Source organism: Rhincodon typus, chromosome 18, assembly GCF_021869965.1.
Source record: "Rhincodon typus isolate 14 chromosome 18, sRhiTyp1.1, whole genome shotgun sequence".
In the NCBI taxonomy this organism is placed as follows: Eukaryota; Metazoa; Chordata; class Chondrichthyes; order Orectolobiformes; family Rhincodontidae; genus Rhincodon; species Rhincodon typus.
In genome coordinates, this window is record NC_063349.1 from 45,415,529 (window position 1) to 45,437,421 (window position 21,893).

General features: G+C 40.7%; 1 protein-coding gene across 1 annotated transcript in view; it reads right to left on the reverse strand.

Annotated features, from left to right (window-relative positions):
* The window catches only part of cep290 (centrosomal protein 290), a 79,133-nt gene extending 57,481 nt beyond the window's left edge, over positions 1-21,652 (reverse strand). Inside the window, exons 1-8 of the mRNA XM_048607939.1 lie at positions 21,461-21,652; positions 20,192-20,341; positions 16,689-16,804; positions 12,593-12,695; positions 11,632-11,862; positions 9,899-10,072; positions 6,104-6,215; positions 2,907-3,112 (exon numbers count right to left, since the gene is read on the reverse strand). Of these exons, the coding sequence (XP_048463896.1) occupies positions 2,907-3,112; positions 6,104-6,215; positions 9,899-10,072; positions 11,632-11,862; positions 12,593-12,695; positions 16,689-16,804; positions 20,192-20,341; positions 21,461-21,652 (1,284 nt within the window). The remainder of the gene's footprint in view (positions 1-2,906; positions 3,113-6,103; positions 6,216-9,898; positions 10,073-11,631; positions 11,863-12,592; positions 12,696-16,688; positions 16,805-20,191; positions 20,342-21,460) is intronic.
* Positions 21,653-21,893: the final 241 nt, after the last annotated feature.

The window sequence follows — 21,893 nt, forward strand, 5'->3', positions numbered from 1 at the left end:
TTGGGTAATCTGTTTCTGTGATGTGAGGAATAAATATTGGCTAGGACATGGAGGATAACTTCAAAACAGTGTTGTGGGATATTTTAAACCTGCCTGAGAGGATAGATAGGATGTCATTTTAACTGCACCCCTGGACAGTGCCGCACTCCCTCAATACCACACTGAAGTGTCAGCCTGGACTTCGAGTTTAACTGTCCGGAGTGTGATTTTCAAGATGCGGTAGTATTATAAGTGAGACAAGATTATTAAAACATTCTATTAAAACATCTGCCAAATGGAAAGCGGATTCTTCTACAAATTAAAATCTGAACTCAGCAGCTTCATTGCCTTTGCGGGCTTCTAGGACTGGACTCAGGAAAACCTGACTTGCGCATCTGCATGGCTTGCGAATGCACACTCAACACACATGACTTTACAAGGGAAGTACATCTTTTCATTAGGGATCAAGCTTGCAGTGCATTCTGAAAGTTGCAATGGGGTGTGAGAGAAACTTGGGCGAGGAATTGAGTTGATTAGAATGCCCACCATGGTTCTCCAACACAGCAGACCAACTAGCTGCATGGTTTACAGACCCATAAAACTCACCCTTATTCAACTCAATACCCTTCCAACACATCCCATGGCCTTCAGATTACCAAGTCACCTCTATGTTCCTAAATCACCCCATACCATCTCATTCCACAGAATGTTCCCAACTTCTTAATAGGTTTTGTCAAAGACTGTCAAAACCTGGTGTACTTTAAATGGGCTTCCAAACCTTTGCTCCACCAGGGGAATATAGTTTGTGTGGAACTCAGGTTTTCATTTCCCCAGTTACAATGGGGAATGTGATCTCGAGGAGGTGGATGTGCATTTTGCAACAAACAGCCAAAGGAAAACGGCACAGTCTTGTGAATGTTTAGGAAAATTGGGTTTCATGCATACACAAAATCAGAGAGGCAATCATGCACCAAAATGCTCCACAACCAGATGAAAAATCAGTCCCTAGTGTTTAATTTGAGAGCAGCAAAGCCAATGACTTGAACTGAGTGTTCAAGTTAGTATTTTTGAGCAGATGAGGCTATTCGGATTAGAAAGGCAGAAGATAGACAAAATTTCAGATTTCAAAATTATATTGTAATCAAGTGTGCGACTGCATTCAGCTGTGGGATACAAAGTGGAAATCAGAACGGACTGAAACTGTGGTAGTTAGATTTGGAGATTCAAGTTTATAATGCATACCTTTTTAAAAAAAGGATATGAAGTGTGTAAAGATTAGGCTTCAGGTCTATATTTCACTAACTGGCTTTCTGAAATAGTACAAGGATTTGGCTACGAGTAGATATTGGCCCATATTTTCTACAATTGAAGAGGAGGAGGAGGGCTCTCATTGAACCATGAAAGATTCTGAGAAGACTTGACAGGATAGATGTAAGGTGAGAATCTACATGCTAAAGACAAAGAGTCTAGAACTAGAGCTCATGGGTGGTGGGATGGTGGTGGTGGAAACAGTCTCCTGCTCTCGGTGGTGGTGAGTTTGGAGGCTGAAGGACATTTGATTAGGTGGGGAGGTGATGTGCCTGATCCCAAATGCTTTACCACATTGGCCAGATTAACCTTTCGACAGGAAGGACAATGGTGAACTTTCCCATCTTGCTGACAACCGACTCCCTTAGGTGGACAATTGATAATGATTTAAGAGCCTCAACCCACAACTATTTTGATTAACCCAGCTTCAGGTGGACCTGTTGCCATGTAGCATGCGCATCATGAAACTGTAGGGGTTACTTGTTGCCTCCATGGTGAAGGTATCTTTGAACAGAGGCAATTAATGTCTGGGCAAGGGGTAAGTATCAGTGGGCTAGCTTGCTTCTCAACCCCCTCTCCTTTAACCTCAACCCTGCATTACCTATCTGCGGCCTGGATCCTCTATAATCCTGAGATTCTGGGAGTTATCCTACCAGCAGCAGCCACAGGGTGCTGTTGAGCACAACAGCAGCTAGCTGTTGTTTGGTCAACAGCTCAAGTTGGGAAGACTTCTGCCTTATTCCAGGAGGAGCCCTGCTGGTGGCTTCACCATTGCCTGCGGTCCGGTAGGTCTTCCCGAAAAGTGGCAGCACAAGTCCCTCACTGACTCTCCAGCCAGCAAGCAAGAAGTCCAATGCCACAATGATACAACAATAAGGGACAGTCATGTTTTAGACGAGCAGAAAATCCTTCTCTCAAAGAGCCTGAATCTTTGTAATTTTGTACACCAGTGAACTGTGGATGCTCAGTCATTGAGTATATTTCAAGGCTGAGATTTTGGGCTCTAAAGGGCCCCAAGGAATAGTGGAAGTGAAAGAGAAACTGAAATTGAGGTTGAAGATCAGCTATGATCTTACTGATTGTATGCCCTACTACTGCTCCTTTGTATGTTATATTCGTATGTAGCCTGTGCTCCGTAGGACTTCACACCTTAAAAATGTATATAGAGCAAATATCACTAAAGAACAAGTAAACAGAAGCCACAATTCTTTGTGCAAACAATAAAGATTAGATGATAAAATGTTCAGGTATGAAAAGACTACCAGTCAACAAATGGGAACAACCCAAAAATGAATTGAACAACACTTTTGGAAATTACCGATCACCAAGTTTGTTCCTGAACTGTTAGGAAACAGCAAGCAATTGCCCAACAGCAGATCGACAGATTATTAAAAATTTGCTACAGGCAAATGTAAAAAGAATAAAAACTTAGGCAATCACAGAAATTTACAATACAGAGGAAAGCCATTTTGCCAATTGAGCTAACAATGGCTCTCTGAAACTATTTTCACACGGTGTGGTAAGGTAGTTTGTATTTGTTACAATGTTTGGCCAGAATGCAAACATGTTTATTATAACTAGTTTTACACACAAATAGATATTTAATAAGTGCAACATACTTCAGAGAATTTGGATTCAAGCTCCAAGTTTCGTTCTTCAACTTGTTTGAGCGTGTCACGCACATGTTCGTACATCTTCTGAGCATGCTCCGCTCTTTGTCGTTCGTTTAGTTCTTTCATTTCCAGCATGGTAATCTTCTTGGAGATGGACACAATTTCACTGTTGGTAATTGCCTTTGTTTCTTTATCCATAGCAGTTGGACCTCCTAAAATAAAACTAAAACCCTTAAATTCCTTTATTAGGTTTATAAGTTAGCCCAGAATAGAAAACCTGAAAGTGTTATCTATCCTGACTACTCAAACATAATAGAATTTTGATATTTTTAATCAACCTATTCAGACATGTTATAATAAATGACTGGCACAGATGGGACTTGAACCCCAACTTTATATCCCGGAGGTAGGGACACTACCACTGTACCATATGAGCCCTAAACACAATAGAATTTATCTAACCTGCAATACAGTGAATTGCTATCAATCAATTAGGCCCTATATATATCCTACAACGCTCAGTCAAGAATGGTGGCATTGCATACAGGTAGTGGTTCCATGAGCATCCACATCATATCAACTCCAATGAGCCTTATCTTTTGCACATGCATTCTGGGCTTCAGTTTAGTGTTCGAAAACATCTCCAGTGAAAAGTATCAAGTGTATGGTTGTACTCAGCTCCTCCTTTGATCCAGACTTTCTTCGAAGCCCACGTCCAATTTGGCTTACATCATGTCATTTGAGCATTTGAGTACACTGGACCCACAAAGATACCAGCTCTGACAGGATTCCAGCCAGAATGTTGAAGACATGCACTATAGATAGTTGCTCTCACAGTCAAGCCATACAAATAAGAGCTACAAAACTGGGATTTACCTGATAGTATGGAAAATTTCCTATAAATGTTATGTAAACAGAAGAAACTAGATAAGTTGAACCTAATCAGCACCACCCTGTTTGTAATGGGTGGTGTCATTAAGCGATGCCTACTCACTAATGGCTTGTTCACCAAAATTCATTCCATGTTCCATAGGAGCACTGGAGTAAGAGTGGGCCATTCAGCCCATTAAGCTGATGTAGCTATTTGACTGGATTACGCTGACCTTTTATCTCAAAGCCATTTCCCACACTATTCCCATATTGCCTCATATTTTTAATAACCAGAAATATCTGTTTTGAACATTTTCAATGACTGAGCCTCCGCAGCTTTCTGGGGCAGGTACTCCAAAGTTTCATCACCCTCTCATCTCAGTACTAAATAGCCTAGCTGTTACTCTGATGGTTCTTATTCTCACAGGGCTGCTGGATCTCCAGAACACACAGTGCAACAGCTGATAAATTAATAATGTTTAGAACCATCAATAATGAGGCAGCCCATGTTGGCTTACAACAGAATCTGGTAACATGCAGACCTGAGCTGGCAAGTGGCAAAAAATACACCATATAAATGACAACTAATGATTATCACTGGTTAGCTGGAGAGTCTTAATAATGCTCGGAGATCAGGCAGGAATTTTACAACTCCCTGCTCACTTAATAGACCTCGATATTTATACAGTCTTACACCTATTGCAGAGGCTACAAGGATTCTGTGTATATTGGGGAATGCATAATATGTGCGATAACTGGCATTTTTTCCTGTCCATCACTTGTCATGGATACTTTCTAATCAACTAGATGTTATTACACACCTCTGAAGCAGTTGAACCCAGATCTCCTGGCTCAGAACTATGGGCACTACCACTACACCGCAACAACCTCATCACTTGTCATAATTTCCTATCAGGACAGAGATTAGCTTTAAATTGCTGACTTATTCAACCAAACTCCATCAGCTGCCATGGTGGGATCTGAACCCACAGCATGACTTTGGGCTCTCTGAATCTCTAGTCCACTGACATTACCATTATGCCATGATGTTCATAAAATTTTACCATCAGCCACTGTGAGATTTGAACTCATGCCTCAGACCACTGGTCTGGGTTTCCAGATTAGTAGTCCAGTGGCATTACCACCAGACCATCACATCACCTCTTCACTTGTCATGTATTTCTTTCCTTAATCCCAGACATTCATTATCTTTTACATTCAATGCACAGTCTCTAAGAGTCATCATTGACTAGAGGCTGAACAAGTCTGATGAATAGATAGATCTCAGCTGGTGTACTGTGTGCAGATTTGCATGCTAGACTTTCGGAAAGATGTGAACGCATTGGAGAACGAGTAACAGGTTTACAAGAATAGATCCAGGGATGAGGAACTTCAGTAATGAAGACTGATTGGAGAAGTTGGGTCTGTTTTCCTTGGATTGGATGCAAAGCAGAAACAGTTTCCACTTGTTAAAGGATCAACAGCTGGTGGGGCGGGGGAACACAGATTTAAAATAATTTGCAAAAGAACAAATGCAACGTGAGAAAATAATCTTTTCATTCAGCAAGTAATTTAGGATCCAGAATACAGTTGCTGGAAGTGTGTAGGCAGGTTCAATCGAGGTATTAAAGAGGACATTAAATGATTATTTGAAGAGAAACATTGCACAGAGGAATAGGCAAGAGGGTCACGCTAAGTCATAATGCTCATTCAGAGAGCTGGTGCAGACATGAGACAATTCTGTGACAATTAATTGCAGCCACTACAACATTCAAGTTCAACACTATGATTGCTGGACACAGCATTTTGATCAATTCACTCCTCTGGATCTTTCCTTGCCATCACTGAGTGCAGTTTTCAGGACAACCAGAATATTTTCTAAAATCTCGTCCAAGTTATTTAAATACCATCACCCGCCTGTATCAGCAGTATCCACTATATCAGCAGGAAAAAGAAATTCCTTGTGGAAATATTATCACCTTGTGAATTTCTTTCAAGTCAACTTACTATCTTGGAATTGTCCAGACCACTACTGCAACAGCAAAGGGCAGAAGTAGTTAAAGGCATCTAGGGATAGGTGGATTGGCCATGCTAAATTGCCCGTAGTGTTCAGGGATGTGTAGATTAGGTGGGTTATAAGGGGATGCATCTGGTTGGGATGCTCCGAGGGTTGGTGTGGGCTTGTTGGGCCAAAGGGCCTGTTTCCACACACTGTAGGGATTCTATGAAATGTTGGACATCAAATTAAACAGGAGACATATAATACTCTTACAACATGGATATACATTTGTATTTGAAATAAATTGAGTTTGTCACAATTATATGCCACTTGCCTAGTTTCTGTATTTCTTCTAAGGCTTGCTCCAATGTGTGCTGCTTTTCCTTTGTAATTTCCAACTCCTTGTTTAAAGTACTGATCTGCTCACGTAGCACTGTATTTTCACCCTTAAAGAAAAACATGTTGTGACATATTGAACTCTTTTTAGTTTTGCTTTGAAGCCCTCATTATTGCTAGCATCTCTGCCAATAATCTCAACTGTTCAGTAGCACTGAACATTATGTCCAGAAACAAACAAATAGCAAACAGCTTTGTCTTTGTAGTCTATTCTGAAATGTATTCAAATTTTGATTTGAACTGTTCTGGTAAACTTTCTCTGCATTCTCTCAAAGACCCTCACATCCTTCCTAAAATGAGGTGACCAGAAGTGGGCACAATATTCTGGTCTTCTGTAGAATGTAGAAAGGAAAATCAAGCAAGGCATTGCACATTAGTAACAGAACCATTTAAATCAGTGGAATACTTTTAAGGTGGAGGTTGATAGATTCATATTAGGCAGAGGAATCAATAGTTATCCAGGGTAGATGGGAATTCGAAATGTAGCCATGATCTTATTGAATGGTGGAACAGACTTGAAGGCTGAATAGACTACTTCTGCTCCCACTTCGTACATATACATGGAAGAATAATTACATATGGTATATAACAAGTGGACAATATTCCCAATCCATTCCCTTCTTTAGCAGCCAGGCAGTAAAAGTGACATCCACCCCACTGAATACAACCAACACTTACTGAAAGGCTCATTTCCCAAAGACAGAACACAAATGTTTTCATTTTATAAAAAAATTAAAAAAGCAACTCTGCTCATCTTATTTTACAACAACAGGTTATAGTCCAACAGGTTTATTTGAAAACACAAGCTTTCTAAGCCTCACTCCTTCTTCAGGTGTTAGTGAGAGAGGTAGTATCATACACAGAATTTATAAGTAAAAGATCAAAGGGTCACACCACAGATGAGGATATATTAAACAAACCTAAGATGCTGTTAAATCTTTAATCAGTTAGAAGGTTTTAATTCATTAGTATGTATATGTAAATCACCAAATTCCTTTCAAGTCACTGTCTGGAGAGAACTAAAGGTTTTATCAGTGTAAAGGTGAGGTGATATTTTAGGTCAGACAATGCATGTTAGGTGCGAGGCCTTGTTTAGAATCTGTTTGTGTTTTGGTTTGGAGTCAGACTGGTTTTATTTCTAAAGTAGGAATTATAAAATGCCACATTGACTGACTGTCTATAAATTGTACGATTTTTGAACAAAATAGAATGTATCTGCAAATACAAATTCACCCCATAGATTTATATGTGTGCGTGCGTATGTAGAGAGAAAAAGTGCGTGTGCGCGTGTGGGGGAGAGTGCATGCGCTTGTGTGTGTGTGCATGAGAGTGTATAATGTGGTGGGGTCACCTGTAATGCAACATGAACCCAAGATCCTGGTTGAGGCCGTCCTCATGGGTGCCGAACTTGGCTATCAGCCTCTGCTCGGCAATTCTGCGTTATTGTGTATCCCGAAGTCCGCCTTGGAGGACGTTTACCCGAAGATCCGAGGTCAAATCTCCTTGATCACTGAAGTGTTCCCCCATTGGGAGGGAATGTCCCTGTCTGTCCATTCATCCGTTGTCGGAGCGTCTGCATGGTTTCGCCAATATACCATGCCTCGGGGCATCCTTGCCTGTAGCGTATGAGATAGACAATGTTGGCCAAGTCACATGAGTATCTGCTGTGCACGTGGTGGGCAGTGTGCCCACGTGTGATGGCGGTGTCCGTGTCGATGATCTGAGATGTCTTGCAGAGGTTGTCATGACAGGGTTGTATAGTGTTGTGGTCAATGTGGTCCTGAAGGCTGGGTAGTTTGCTGCAAACAATGGTCTGTTTAAGGTTTGGCGGTTGTTTGAAGGCAAGACGTGGAGGCATGGGGCAGATCTTGGCGAGATGCTCATCGTCATCAACGATGTGTTGAAGGCTGCAAAGAACATGGCGTAGTTTCTCCGCTCTCAGGAAGTACTGGATGACAAAGGGTACCCTGTTGGACCTATCCTGTGTCGGTCTTTTGAGGAGGTCATTACAGTTTTTAGCTGTGGCACAGCAATCGAAGAGTTGAGCACCGTATCCTGTGGCGTTTTATAAATTCCTACTTTAGAAATAAAACAAGTCTGACTCCAAACCAAAACACAACCAGATTCTAAACAAGGCCTCACATCTAACATGCATTTTGTCTATCCTAAAATGTCACCTCTTCTTTACACTGATAAAACCTTTACTTCTCTCAGGACAGTGACTTGAAAGAAATTTGGGGATTTACATATATACATGAATCAATTAAAACCTTCAACTGATTAAAGATTTAACAGCATCTTAGATAACATAGTGTGGAGGTGGAGGAACACAGCAAGTCAGATAGCATCAGAGGAGTAGGAAAGTTGACGTTTCAGGGGACTTTCTGAGAAAAAGGTCCCGACCCGAATCATCAACTTTCCTACTTCTCTGATACTCCTGACCTGCTGTGTTCCTCCAGCTCCACACTGTGTTATCTCTGACTCCAGCATCGGCAGTTCTTATTATCTCTGAGTGAGTTAACAGCGTCTTAGGTTTGTTTAATACATCCTCATCAGTGGTATGACCCTTTGATTTTTTACATATAAATTCTGCGTCTGATACTACCTCTCTCACTAACACCTGAAGAAGGAGTGAGGCTCTGAAAGCTTGTGCTTTCAAATAAACCTGTTGGACAATGACCTACTGTTGTGTGATTTCTGACCTTGTCCACCCCAGTCCAACACCGGCACCTCCACATCATCTTTTTGAATAATGCATCAGCAATACCCTTTATGTATTGCTTACACACCTTTACCTATATTACTGAAAACAGAAATATTTTCATCTTGCATTCATTAGTATAAATGCAAGATTTGATTGCAACAATTTATATGAGGGGGAAATGCTTGCTGATTGGCCTGACGCAGGACAACTCAAATTGGCATGGTGAAAACAACAGAACACTACAGGCTCCCAAGCTCCCAGATAACTCAAAAAGGAACCAAGGCTTGAAGAAGTCACATCGGTCTTGAAACATTAACTCTATTTCTTTCGCCACAGATGCTGTAAGATCTATTTCTCCACCATTGTGAGTGTTTGTTTCAGATTATCAGCATTTGCAGTATTTTGCCTTTATTGAACATACTCTTTTGCTTTCAGAGAACAGGTCCTTGTGCATGAATCCACGTTGTTTCTACCAGGCATAAATGAGTCATGTTATGTCCTTGACCAGATACCTCAAATTGTAAATTATTGAAGCTATTGGCACTGTTGTTTAGAAAGTAGTGTCCAATCAAAAAACCATATCTAACAGTAACTAGTCAAGCTTGTAATGTGGTTTATTTACGCTCATCATAAGCAACAGATATTCATGCACAAGGATCCATTCTCTGCAAACAAGGGAACATGTTCAAACCTTGCTGCTTTTTTTGAATTACACTGGAGCTTGAGGACCACATAGCTCCCCGATGGTTTCTTCGTAGCAATGCCTTGGCCAATTATAATTGACTTGCCAAATAATCAGCATTCCTTTCTCCTGTTGTTTAACTTGTTGCAATCATTTGAACTTAGGCATTCTTGCATTTGTCTTGATGAGAATGTGATGAAAAGCTTTGGCAACGTGTCTCTCTGTTCAGCGATATTCATGTTCTGAACTACCAAGTGACTATTTCCCTATGATGTTCAAGAAACAAAAGTGAAAATAATTTACCTCAGTTATTATAAACTAAATTAAAATTTGCAATATTTGCTTACCTCCAAATGTTCTAGGTTAGTGGTTTTCTGGACTAACAGGTTGTCTTTCTGCAGCAGATCTCTATACTTAGCTGTGAGTTCATTGTATTGCTTATTAGCTCGCTCCAGGTCTGATATAGGTGCACTTTCATCCAAAGCTTTCTGCAACGCAGCAATTTTAAAACTAGCCATGTCCTAGAAATAGATTAAACAACAAACAGGTGAACACCACAAACATTTCTTATATAAAAAAGTTATCCTCTGCTTATATTAAAACACAACAGCTCAGAGTGAAGTTGGTAATTAATAAGCTATGATGAAACATTTAAGTTCCTGAGGGGCTTTGACAGCATGGATGTAGAAAGAGATAGTAGGAACTGCCAATGCTGGAGTCTGAGATAACAAGGTGTGGAGCTGGAAGAACACAGCAGACCAGGCCTGGATGTAGAAAGGATATTTCCTTTTGGAAAGAATCTAGAACTAGAGGTCACTGCTCAAAAATAAGATTCATCTATTTAAGACAGCGATGAGTAGCAATTTTTTTTTGAGAGTCTCTGGAACTCTCTTTCACAAAAGGCAGTGGTAGCAAATTGAGAGTTTGTGATGTTTATGAGAACAGTTCCAAGGATGAGACACTTCAGTTATGAGGAAAAATTAGAGAAGTTGGGATTTCTGAAGGCTAAGTGAAGATCTGATAAAAGTTTTCAAAACAATGAGGGTCTGGGCAGAATGAATAGGAAGAAACTGTTACAACTCACAAATGGATCAAGAACCAGATGGTTCAGTTTTAAAATGTTTGCAGAAGCAAACGTGAAGCGAGCAAAAACCTGTTTTCACAAAGCAAGCAGTTAGGGTTTGGAACACATTGCTCGTAAGCGTGGTGGAGGCAGGTTCAATGGAGGTTTTCAAGAGGGCACTGGATAATCATTTCAACAGACACAACGTGCACAGTTAAGGGGAAAAGAGGAGAGTGGCAATAAGTGAAAATGCTCAGACAGCAAATACAGACACAATGACCCAACTGGCCTTCCTCTATATCATAAAAATATTCACCGATCTCAGAATTGTTATGGCAGAGGTAGACAGATTTTTGATTAGCAAGGGATTCAAAGATCATTGGGGATAAGCAGAAATGTGGAATAATCAGATTAAACGGTGGACCAGGCCAGGTAGGCCAACTCCTGGTACTAATTCACATATTTATATGATGATGGTAGCTTTTTAAAAGTTATTATTTTAGCATTGTGATACTTCAGTAACATTTCTATTCCTTCCTTAAGTATAACAGGTAAATTCTTTCAAATATTTTGTGAACACGAACCTCAACATGCACAACAGGGACTCCTAAGCCATGTAGAAATCTTAAATGAATGTTGCCACTAATCTGCATTCTGGAACTGTAAAGGTAAATAGATCCCCCATTCTGAGGTTAATTATGCAATTATATAAAGGGCCCGGTTTTGGAAAAACAAAACAAAGAAGCTCGGGTGAGGGTGTCAAGAAAACTGACTAGGCAGTAGCACTGGTATGCTCTCATTTAATGAAGGTGTACAAGTTTGAGATATGTCAATGTGAGTAAGACACAAACCAATTATCGAAACTGACTGATAGCACAGCATTCAGGAGAAACCTATGGCAGAAATGAATCGATAAAACTAGTCTTGTTCTCTGGACATCATGAACTTTTCTGCAGTGTTTCTAGCCAAGGAGTCAGGTTCTGTTTTAAAGCCTGAGTGCAAATAATCAATGATTACCTTGAATCTTTGCAGGTATCCAATTCTTTCACTAACTGCTGCCTCCATGGCTATTATTTCATTCTTGAGCTTGTTATTTTCTTTCCTTAGGTGCTGTTCCATTTCCATCAGGGTCGTATAACGCCTTCTTAAGGAACTTTCATTAACCCGCAGCACAGTTAACTTGCTAGTAAGCCCTGCAAGCTTCTTCTTCATTTCATCTGGATCTACCTGAAGTGTTTCTAGTAGTTGCTAATTTAGAGGTGGAAAACAGTTACACAGTCGCACAGTACATTTCATAATTTCCTGCAGGCAGAAACAAAACTTTTCTAAGAAGAGCCTACAACTTCAGGATCAAGGGGCACGTGCCATTTACCTTTTGTCAAAGTTGTCCAAGGTGCTCCTGATATTGGGCTTCCTTCCATTCATTTTGGAGCCTTATGTGAGGGGCCCAAAAACCGGTGCTGCAATTTGCACATCCATATTATATGACATGCATTTGCACAATAATGTTGTATTTTCTTGGTGGTGTGGGGATTTATTTCCTGACTTCATTTCTTGACTGTCTAGTTCTAAATAAGGATATGCCCATATGTTCCAGTCTCCCCCAGTAAAAAAAAATCTTTATTTTGAGTGTATCAAACCCTCCAATTGTTTTTAACACCTTGGATTAGATCACCCCTCAATCTTCAACACTCAAGAAAATGCCGGGCAAGCTGAGGCAATCTGCGTTCACAATTTAGACTGGTAATATTCTGATGAATCTTAACTATGCCAAGCTAAGATACCTGTCATAAGGTTGAGAACCCAAATCAGAGCTCCCAATAGAACCTGACCAAAACTTTGTACAAGATTTTGTTGAACTGAAATATCACTTCACTTCCTCTCCAACCTCCATGAATTAATGGTCAACATTCCATCAGGCTTTTTGATCTCTTTTAGTACCTGTGCACTAACGTTTAGACATTTGTAGAATACTTACATTGTATTCCTCTATTTTCACTTGATCTTGTTGCTTTAAATCCTCAAGCTTTTTCTTTTCTTCTTCAATTTTTTCAATATCCCTTTGCCAGGATTTCCTTTCACTATTCACAACAGCCATCAGTAACAATAATTTAGTTATGGCATCAAATGGCTTATACCATTTAAAAGATTTTCACCCATGCTTCCATTCCTGAATTACAAGCGTGACCATTGTTTATTCAAGCAATCACCGATGCAATATTAAATGTCTTTTTCACCTTCTGTAATTGAGATGTCTAGAAACCTGCAACTGTTCAGTCATTACTCCTAGGCTCCTCTCATTTGGTTAACTTCCCGATTAGGGTTAGATTCTTGAGACATGGTGATTGGAGCCATAGTGACAGCCTCGGTGAGCTGTCACAAAGAACTGCTGGTAAAACTACCCTTCCAGGTGCAACTTTTTTACCTTGTAGCAGTGTCCTTTATGGTTAATCCCTATTAAAATACCAGGAAAGATTAAGGAAGTGCTGGACTTATAATGCAGATGGACTGGGAAAATCAGATTGGTAGTGAATCTCAAGTAAAGGAATTTATGGAATGTCTATGAGCTTTTTTTTGGAGCAGCTTATGGACAGTCCACTAGGGAACTGTCAGTTCTGAATTTGGTGATGTATAATGAGGCAGACTTGATGAGGGAGCTTAAGGTGAAGGAAGTCCTAGGGGCAGTGACCATAATATGATAGAATTCACCCTGCAGTTTGAAAGGGAGAAGCTGGAATCAGATGTAATGGCATTACAATTGAGTAAAGGTAACTACAAAGACATGAGGGAGGAGCTGGCCAGAGTTGGTTGGAAGGGCAGCCCAGCAGAAGTGATGGTGGAACAGCAATGACAGGAGTTTCTGGGGGAACCCAGGAGGCAAAGCAGTAATTAAGGCAAAGGAAGAAGAGATGTGCTAGGGTGGGTGGGGGAGGGAGGAACGAGGTAACCATGGCTGACTTGGGACAGCAGAAATGTGAAAGAGTATAATGTAATGAAGCTTAGTGGGAAGCTATAGGATTGGAAAGCCTTGAAAACCATCAGTGGTTAACTAAAAAAGCAATAAGTGGGGAGAAGACAAAATATGAAGTAAGTTAGCTAGTAATACAAAAGAAGATTCCCAGAGTTTTTTTTAAAAGGTAAGAGAGAGGCAAGATTGGACATTGGACTGCTGGAAATTGAAGCTGGAGAAGCAGTAATTAGAATAAAAAAAGGTGGAGGAATTGAGTAGGTACTTTGTATCAATTTTCACAGTGGAATATACCAGCAGCATACCAGAACTTCAAGATAGTAAGGGACAGAAGTGAATGTAGTGGCCGTCACTAAGGAGAAGGTACTGGAGAAGCTGAAAGGTCTGAGCTGAATAATTGGATCCCAGACCAGATGGACTACACCCCAGGGTTCTGGAGGGGATGGCTGAGGACAGTGTGGAGGCATTGGGGGTGATCTTTCAAGAAACACTGGAGTCAGGGACAGTCCCAGAGGAATGTAACACCCCTGTTTAAGAATGAAGGGAAGCAAAGGACAGGAAACTATTGGCAGGTTAGCCTGAACAAAGAACAAAGAAAATTACAGTACAGGAACAGGCCGGTCAGCCCTCCAACCCTGCACCGACATGCTGCCTGTCACAACTAAAAGCCCCTACCCTTCCGGGGACCTCAGTTATTGGTAAGATTTCAGAGTCCATTATTAAGGACGATATTCTGGAGTACTTGGAAGTTCACAGTTAAAATACAGCTTAGTCAGCTTTGAGAACGTAATGAACAAGTTACACAAAGGAGAGCCAGTGGACATGATATATTTGGATTTCTAGCAGGCTTTTAACAAGGAGGCTGCTAAATAAGATAGGAGCCCATGGTGTTAGAGGCAAGGTACTGGCACAGATAAAGGTTTGACTGACTGGCACAAAGCAGAGAATGGAGATAAAGGGGTCTTTTTTACGATGGCAGCTGGTAACTACTGACGTTCCACAGGGGTCCGTGTTGGGACTACAACTATTCACATTATACATTAATGATCTGGACGAAGGTTATGTGAAGTTATGAAGTTTGGTAGGAAGAATACAAGCGTAGACTATTTTCCAAACAGAAAAGGCTTTGGAAATCCTACTCACAAAGGCACTTGGGAGTCCTAGTTCAGCATTCTCTTAAGGTTCAGTTGGCAGTTACGAAAACAAATGTAACATTCGCATTCATTTCAAGAGGGCTAGAAACAAGAGCTGAAATGCAGTACTGAGGCTGTATTAGGCTCTGGTCAGACATCATTTGGATTATTATGAACAGTTTTGGCCTCATTTCTAAGGCAGGATATGCTGGCATTGGGATGGGATCCAAAAGAGGTTTACAAAATTGATCTAGGGAATGAAGGGATTGTCAGTGATTGAGGACTTTGGGTTTATATTCGATAGAGTTTAAAAGGATGAGGGGGGGATCTGATTGAAACTTACATAATATTGACAGACCTGGATACAGCGACACGAAGATGATGTTTCTACTAGTAGGAGAGACTAGGACCCGAGGCCATAGGCTTAGAGTGAAGGGATGACCATTTACAACTGAGATGAGGAATTTCTTCAGCTAGAGGATGGTTAATCTGTGGAACTCATTGCCACAGAGGGCTGTGGAGGCCGAGTCTTTGAGTGTATTTAAAATAGAGATAGATGGGTTTTTGATTAATAAGGGGATCAAGGGTTAGAGAGTGGAAGCAGGAGAATGGGCTTGAGAAACATATCTGACATTAATAAATGGTGGAGACACGATGGGCCGAATAGTTTGATTCCTCTTATGTCTTCTGGTCAGGGAAGTTCAAAACCAATAGTGGAATTAATTTGCTCGGTTCCACTGTTGCTGTTAGGATTATGTATGGGAATTTATTTATGGTACAATTGAACTGTATTTGCTAATAAAGATGCTTACTTCTAATTTACAAAACCAACATTTAAATAGGTGCAAAAGCAAAATACTATGAATGTTGGACATTTGAAGTACAGTAAAAATCAAGAACATTGGAAATGTTGGTCTCACTGTATCAAAGGAAACAGGGTCAGCATTTCAGATCAAGATGAACTTTGATCAGTTCTGAAATGGCAACTCATGATTTTACCGCAATTAATGTTTTTATTTTTAATCTATTTTTCTTAATTAACCTGTTCAGAGGTATTATTACACACTTCTGGATCTGAGAGGACCTGAACCTGGGCCTCCCAGTCCAAGGTAGGGACGATACATAGGAGTATTGATATGCAGAGAGATCTGGGTGTGCAGGTCAACAAATCACTGAAGGTGGCAGCACAGGTAGATAAGGTAGTAAAAAAGGCCTATGGCATGCTTGCCTTCATTGGAAGGAGCAATGAGTATAAGGATAGGCAAATTATGCTGCAGCTTTATAGAACTTTAGTTAGACCACACTTGGAATCATGCATACAGTTCTGGTCACCACACTACCAGAAGGATGTGGATGCTTTGGAGAGGGTACAGAAAAGGCTTACCAGGATGTTGCCTGGTATGGGGAATTTTAGCTATAAAGAAAGGTTGGATAGACTGGGTTTGTTTTCACTGGAACGCAGGAGGTTGAGGAGTGACCTGATTGAAGCTTATAAGATTCTGAATGGCATGGATAGAGTGGAAAGTATGAGGCTTTTTCCCAGGGTGGATAAGTCAATTACAAGGGGACTCAGGTTCAAGGTGTGGGGGGTGAAAGTTTAAAAGAGGTGTGTGAGGCAAGTTTTTCAACCAAAGGGTGGTGAGTGCCTGGAATGCGCTGCTAGAAGTGGTGGTGGAAGCAGACATGATAGCGGCATTCAAGAAGCACCTGGACGAATACACAAGTAGGAACAGAATAGAGGGATACATATCCTGTAAGTGAAGCCAGTTTTAACATGGAAGGGAAAAATGTTTCAGCACAGGCTTGAAGGGCCTGTTCCTGTGCTGTATTGCTCTTTGTTCTTGATACCACTGTGCCACAAGAGGGCCCCCATTTGCTACACACACATACCTCAGTTTCAATTAATATATGCAAAGCACAGTTTTAGAACAAGATAATGATCTTAAATCAAGGAATAATTTGCATTTGGATACCTTTGATATTCCTTATACAGCAATCCCTGTTGATGACGAATCACTGCAAACTTGCGTTTGTGATCTTCAGCAGCCTCTTGCAGTTTTTTTCCTTCTTTTTCTTTATTTGAGATTTCCTAAATAACCAAACAAAAAGAATCTGCTGGAAACAGCTTTGCTGGTGAAAGGGTGGGAGGAAACGTGAGCTGGGACCAATGTTCTTGCAAAAAGGGTAAATAGGCTGGTCAACAGGACTTTAAACTAGAAAGTGGGGGTGGAAGGGAAGGGTAAAACTTCCCCCAGTGGGAAACAAAGCAGCAGGTTAACATCTGCAGGGGTGGATTCAACTGCATGGAAAAATATGAAAAAAATGACAGGAAAGGAGAACTCAGGAGAGGTTATTAAAGTCTCCAGCACAGACACAAATAGAACAGAGTGTTTGGAAAGAGTTAGGAATCAAAGTTCAAGCACACTGGATAAACGAGTGACAATGAGAAAGAGGGACGGTTAATACAGGATGTTTCCATTGGTAGGAGAGGCTAGGACACGAGGGCACAGCCTTTGAGTAAAGGGAAGACCTTTTAGAACAGAGATGAGGAGAAACTTCTTCAGCCAGAGAGTGGTGAATCTATGGAATTCATCTGCCACAGAAGGCTGTGGAGACCAGGTCATTGAGTACATTTAAGATGGAGATAGATAGGTTCTTTATTGTCAAGGGGATCAAGGGTTGCAGGGAGAAAGCAGGAGAATGAGGTTGAGAAACTTTTCAGCCATGATTGAATGGTGGAGTAGACTCGATGGGCTGAATGGCCTAATTTCAGCTCCTATGTCTTATGGTCTTACTCTTATTTTAAAAATGTATGTACTTGAAGTACTGCAGTAGGCAAATTCATAGTGGTAGAATTACATAGTGCCACAATTACAACTTTTAAAAGACATTTGGATAAGTACATGAATAGGAAACATTTGGAGGGATATGGGCCGGGGCCGGCAGGTGGGACTAGATTAGTTTGGGATTATGTTTAGCATGGTCTGGTTGGATTGAAGGTCTGTTTACGTGCTGCATTATGTCTACATTTCTATCAGTGGAGGGCACTTAGCATCAAATAGATTTTTGACTTAACTGAGCAGTTTTGAGTACCTTAAACAATAAAAGGAGCTGACCTGGTTAATCTTATCACTCAACTAGTTGACAGCAGCAGAATTAGTAAGGGGCAACCAAGCAAGGATGGGTCTTGGGAACCAGCATTACTGTACTGGACTAATGGGACAGTTCTGCTAAACACTGAATGGTCCTCTGCTGTGCTGTCTCATAACACTGTGAAAGAATAAAAGAAAGAGATAGGTTAGAAGTGGCATTGCATACAGTGTGGTCATCTGGGACAAAGAAAATTTGCAAAAGGCCACTGGAAAAAAATATGAGAATGAGAATCAAGTTAAATCTCTCAGACACCTTTTCATGCCGAATCATATAGAGATTTATTGACAAAAGCTAAGGACAGAGCCTTTTACCTGTTATGATGCCAATAAATTAATGAGTCACTTACTAGTACTTTTTAAAATTCATTCAAGGGATGTGGGTATCACTGGCATTTATTGCCTACCCCAAATTGCCTTGCAGGCAGTTAAGAGTCAATCACTTTGCTGTGGTCTGTAGGCCAGACTAGATAAAGATGGCAGATTTCCTTCCCTAAAGGATATTAGTGAACCAGGTGGCTTTTCACAACAATTGACTGTAGTTACATGATTGCCATCAGATTAGCTTTTTTAATGACAGATTTTTATCAAATTAAAATTTCACCATCAGCCATGTTGGCATTCAAGCCTTTGTCCTCAGACAATTAGCCTCAGATTCTAGACTATAAGTCCAGTGACATTATCATTACCCAGCCAACTGCCCCAGTTTGCACCTTACAGTATGATCAAAACATGTGACTCATGGAGCTCACTCCAGTTCATCGTCTTCAGCTATCCTGGGAGATTCTTGTGCACAATGTATCTGACTGTTCTTGGATGAGGTATATTAATTGTACATTAATGGAGCGTTTAATTGGGTTCAGGTTATAGACATAAATGTGGATTCACTTGTGGTCATATATGTGCCGCAGTAGTAGTTTCCCTACCTTGAGGCCAGGAGGTCTGTGCGCAAACTGTAACTGCCAAGGAGGTGTGTTATAGAATGACCAAACAGGCTGATTAAAAAGTAATATATATGAACAGGCTGAAATTATCTTGGTTAAGTTTAGAAGTGCAATTTGTCCCCTGTAAATAAGGCTTATACATGTTTAGAGCTTAGGATCTGGTTCTATCCTTCACCACCTGGCTCTGAAAGATATAACAAGGTACGTGTTTTGGAAAATTTGAATCTTGCCTTCTCTAAGCATGAAGAGACACAGTTGAATGGGATTTAATGAGAAGATGGCACAGAAAGGAAGAAAGTGAAGAAAACATCGAATGGCAAAAGTTTTAAGTTTGTTTTTGCTGGCAGCCATGTGAGAATGCCTTTTATCTTTACTTGAAATCATTTATCACCGAAATGAGAATCCTTCAGGGTCCTGGGTCTTAAAGATTTTGAAAGGGTTTGAAAAACAGCAGCTATAAAAATAAGATCAGAAGTAGACCATTCAGCTGCTCCACTATCCACTGAGATCATGGCTAATCTTCTGTTTTCAGACAGACATAGGGAAGGTGTTTCTACGTGTGGAAGAGAGAAAAATCAAAAGCCATAAATAAGATAAAAATCTTGCCAATGAATGGCCGGACACTCGGAAGCTCAGAAGAACAGATGGGTCTTGAGGTGCTTGTCCACAGATCCCTGAAGGCAGCAGGACAGGTTATTACAGTGGTTAAGAAAATATAAGGGATGCTTGCCTTTATCAGTAGTGGCAGAGATTATAACAGCAGAGAGGCTTTGTTCAAGTTGCACGAAACATTGGTTAGGCCACAGCTGGAGTGCAGTTCTGGCCCAACAGTATAGGAAGGATGTATTTGCAATGGAGGGGATGCAGGGGAGATTCACTGGAGGTTGCCTGGGTTGGAGCAGTTTAGCTATAAAAGAGGCCAGATAGGCTGGGGTTATTTTCTTTTGAGGAGAGAATGCTGAGGGGGACTCCATTGAGGTGTATAAGAATATGAGGGGCATGAACAGGGTGGAAAGATGGCAGCTAATCCCCTTTGTTAAGAGGCTAGTAACAAGGAGCATCATTTAAGGTTAAGGGGGACGTTTAGAGGGGATTTGAGGAAAAATGTTTTCACACAGAGAGTGGTGGGAATCTGCAATGCACTCCCTGGAAAGGTAGAAGAGGTAGGAAACAACAATACCTTTATAAAAAAGTACATGGTGAATACATGAAATGTCATATCATTCAAGGCTATGGGCCAAGTGCTGGAATGTGGGATTAGTGTAGATAGGTCAGCATAGACCTGATGGGCAGACAGACCTCATGTTCTTTGTGATTCTATAAACAGAATAAGTGTTAGAATATAGTATCAATTATTAAATTCAATGGGTTTTATTTGCATACCTGTAGAAGTTGCACCAGATATTCATTCAGCGTATTGATGACATCAATACTAGAGGGTACTATTCCTTCTGGCAGAGCAAGAGGTTGGAACACAACACTGCATCCTCCAGATTGACGTAATAAAGTTAGCTCACTTTCCAGATTTGTAATCTACCAAAAAAAGAGAAAGACATCTATCTGAAGGGTTGAGTGGATTTGTTTTAGAACTTCATTGATGGGGTTTCAGCAGCACTAGCAAATCCAGCATTTATTTTTCCATCCCCAAATGTCCTCCGGAAAGTTGTGCAAGCCACCATCTTGAAATGTTGCAATCTGTGTGATGAAAATGTGCACACAGTGCTGTTGGATAGGGAATTCCAGGATTTTGACCCTGCAGTGATGAAAGAATAGCTGAGATGTATGTGAAACTTAGAAGGAAACATGGAAATAACGGTCCTCTCATGCATCTGCTACCCTTGTTCTTCTTTTATTAAATATTTATTCTCCGGATTTGGATAAGACCAGCATTAATTATTGATCCCCAGTTGCTCCTGAGAAAGTGGTGATGAGACACCTGCTTGATCAGCTATTTCAGGGGGCAATTAAAACTCAAAACCACAGTCTTATGAGCCTGGACTCTCATATAGGACAGTTAGGGTAATGGAAAATGGATTTCCGTCTTTCAAGGTTGCAAATTTGAGGAAACTGACTAAATTACTTTTCTTCACCTGATACACAAGACTGTTATTTGATGCTGACAACTTACTTAAATTAGCATTGAATTAAATTGGAATGCCAATTTGAGCACAGAGGAATTTCATGTGAAATTATGAATATAATGGCACATGCAATTTTGACCCTACGTGATCCAGTTTGCAGAATCCAATGTCACTGTCATTGGGAATTTAGCCATAATGTCACAGTGAATTTACATTTTCTATCTCTACACCACCCCCACCCCCCCACCAACCCTTTGACCCTTAGAGTTATTTCATATTAATTCCTTGATTCTGTTGTGAATGGTGGCAAAGGTAAAGACACCATAGTCTTAACAGATCTCTCATTGGAGGGAGATTACGGGTAGTGGTTTAACTTGCAGGTCACTATGTCACAGGCAAGGGAAGAAGTTGAGAAGGAGAGTCCTTGTTGGTATCCTCAGCTGGTGTGGGAATTGATCAAATGGTGTTGACATCACACTGCATCGCAAACCAGCATCCAGGTAATGGTGCTAACCAATGGCAGGATACAGTAGTTAAGCACGTCACTAATACAGATTTTAAGTGAACGAACCCTTTCAGTAGCTTTTGCCAGCTGGTTGCCAGCTATGCCAGCCTCTTTGCGAGCCTCTTTCAGCTCCTGTCGAAGTTCCTCATTTCTCCCCATCAGCTGGTCTAACTGTGCTTTCAGGTGAACATCACTGTTGAATTTATCTGTGGTATTCTTTCTCTCAATTGCCTGAAACAAGATTTGGTGTAGCTCCATTAGTAGGTCAGCACATGTTGCATTTTAAATCAGATTCACAAGACAAAGTCACTTCGTCACATATGTAATAGAAAGAATTCACTCAGGAATGGCTGTGTGAACTAATGCATAATGTATATCAATGGTTAGTAGTATCAGGTTTCCACTGTTGCCCATCTGTCAAATGTTACCCACTGAATACTCTGTAAACACAGTTCTGTCTGGGCCCGAAACGTCAGCCTTCCTGCTCCTCTGATGCTGC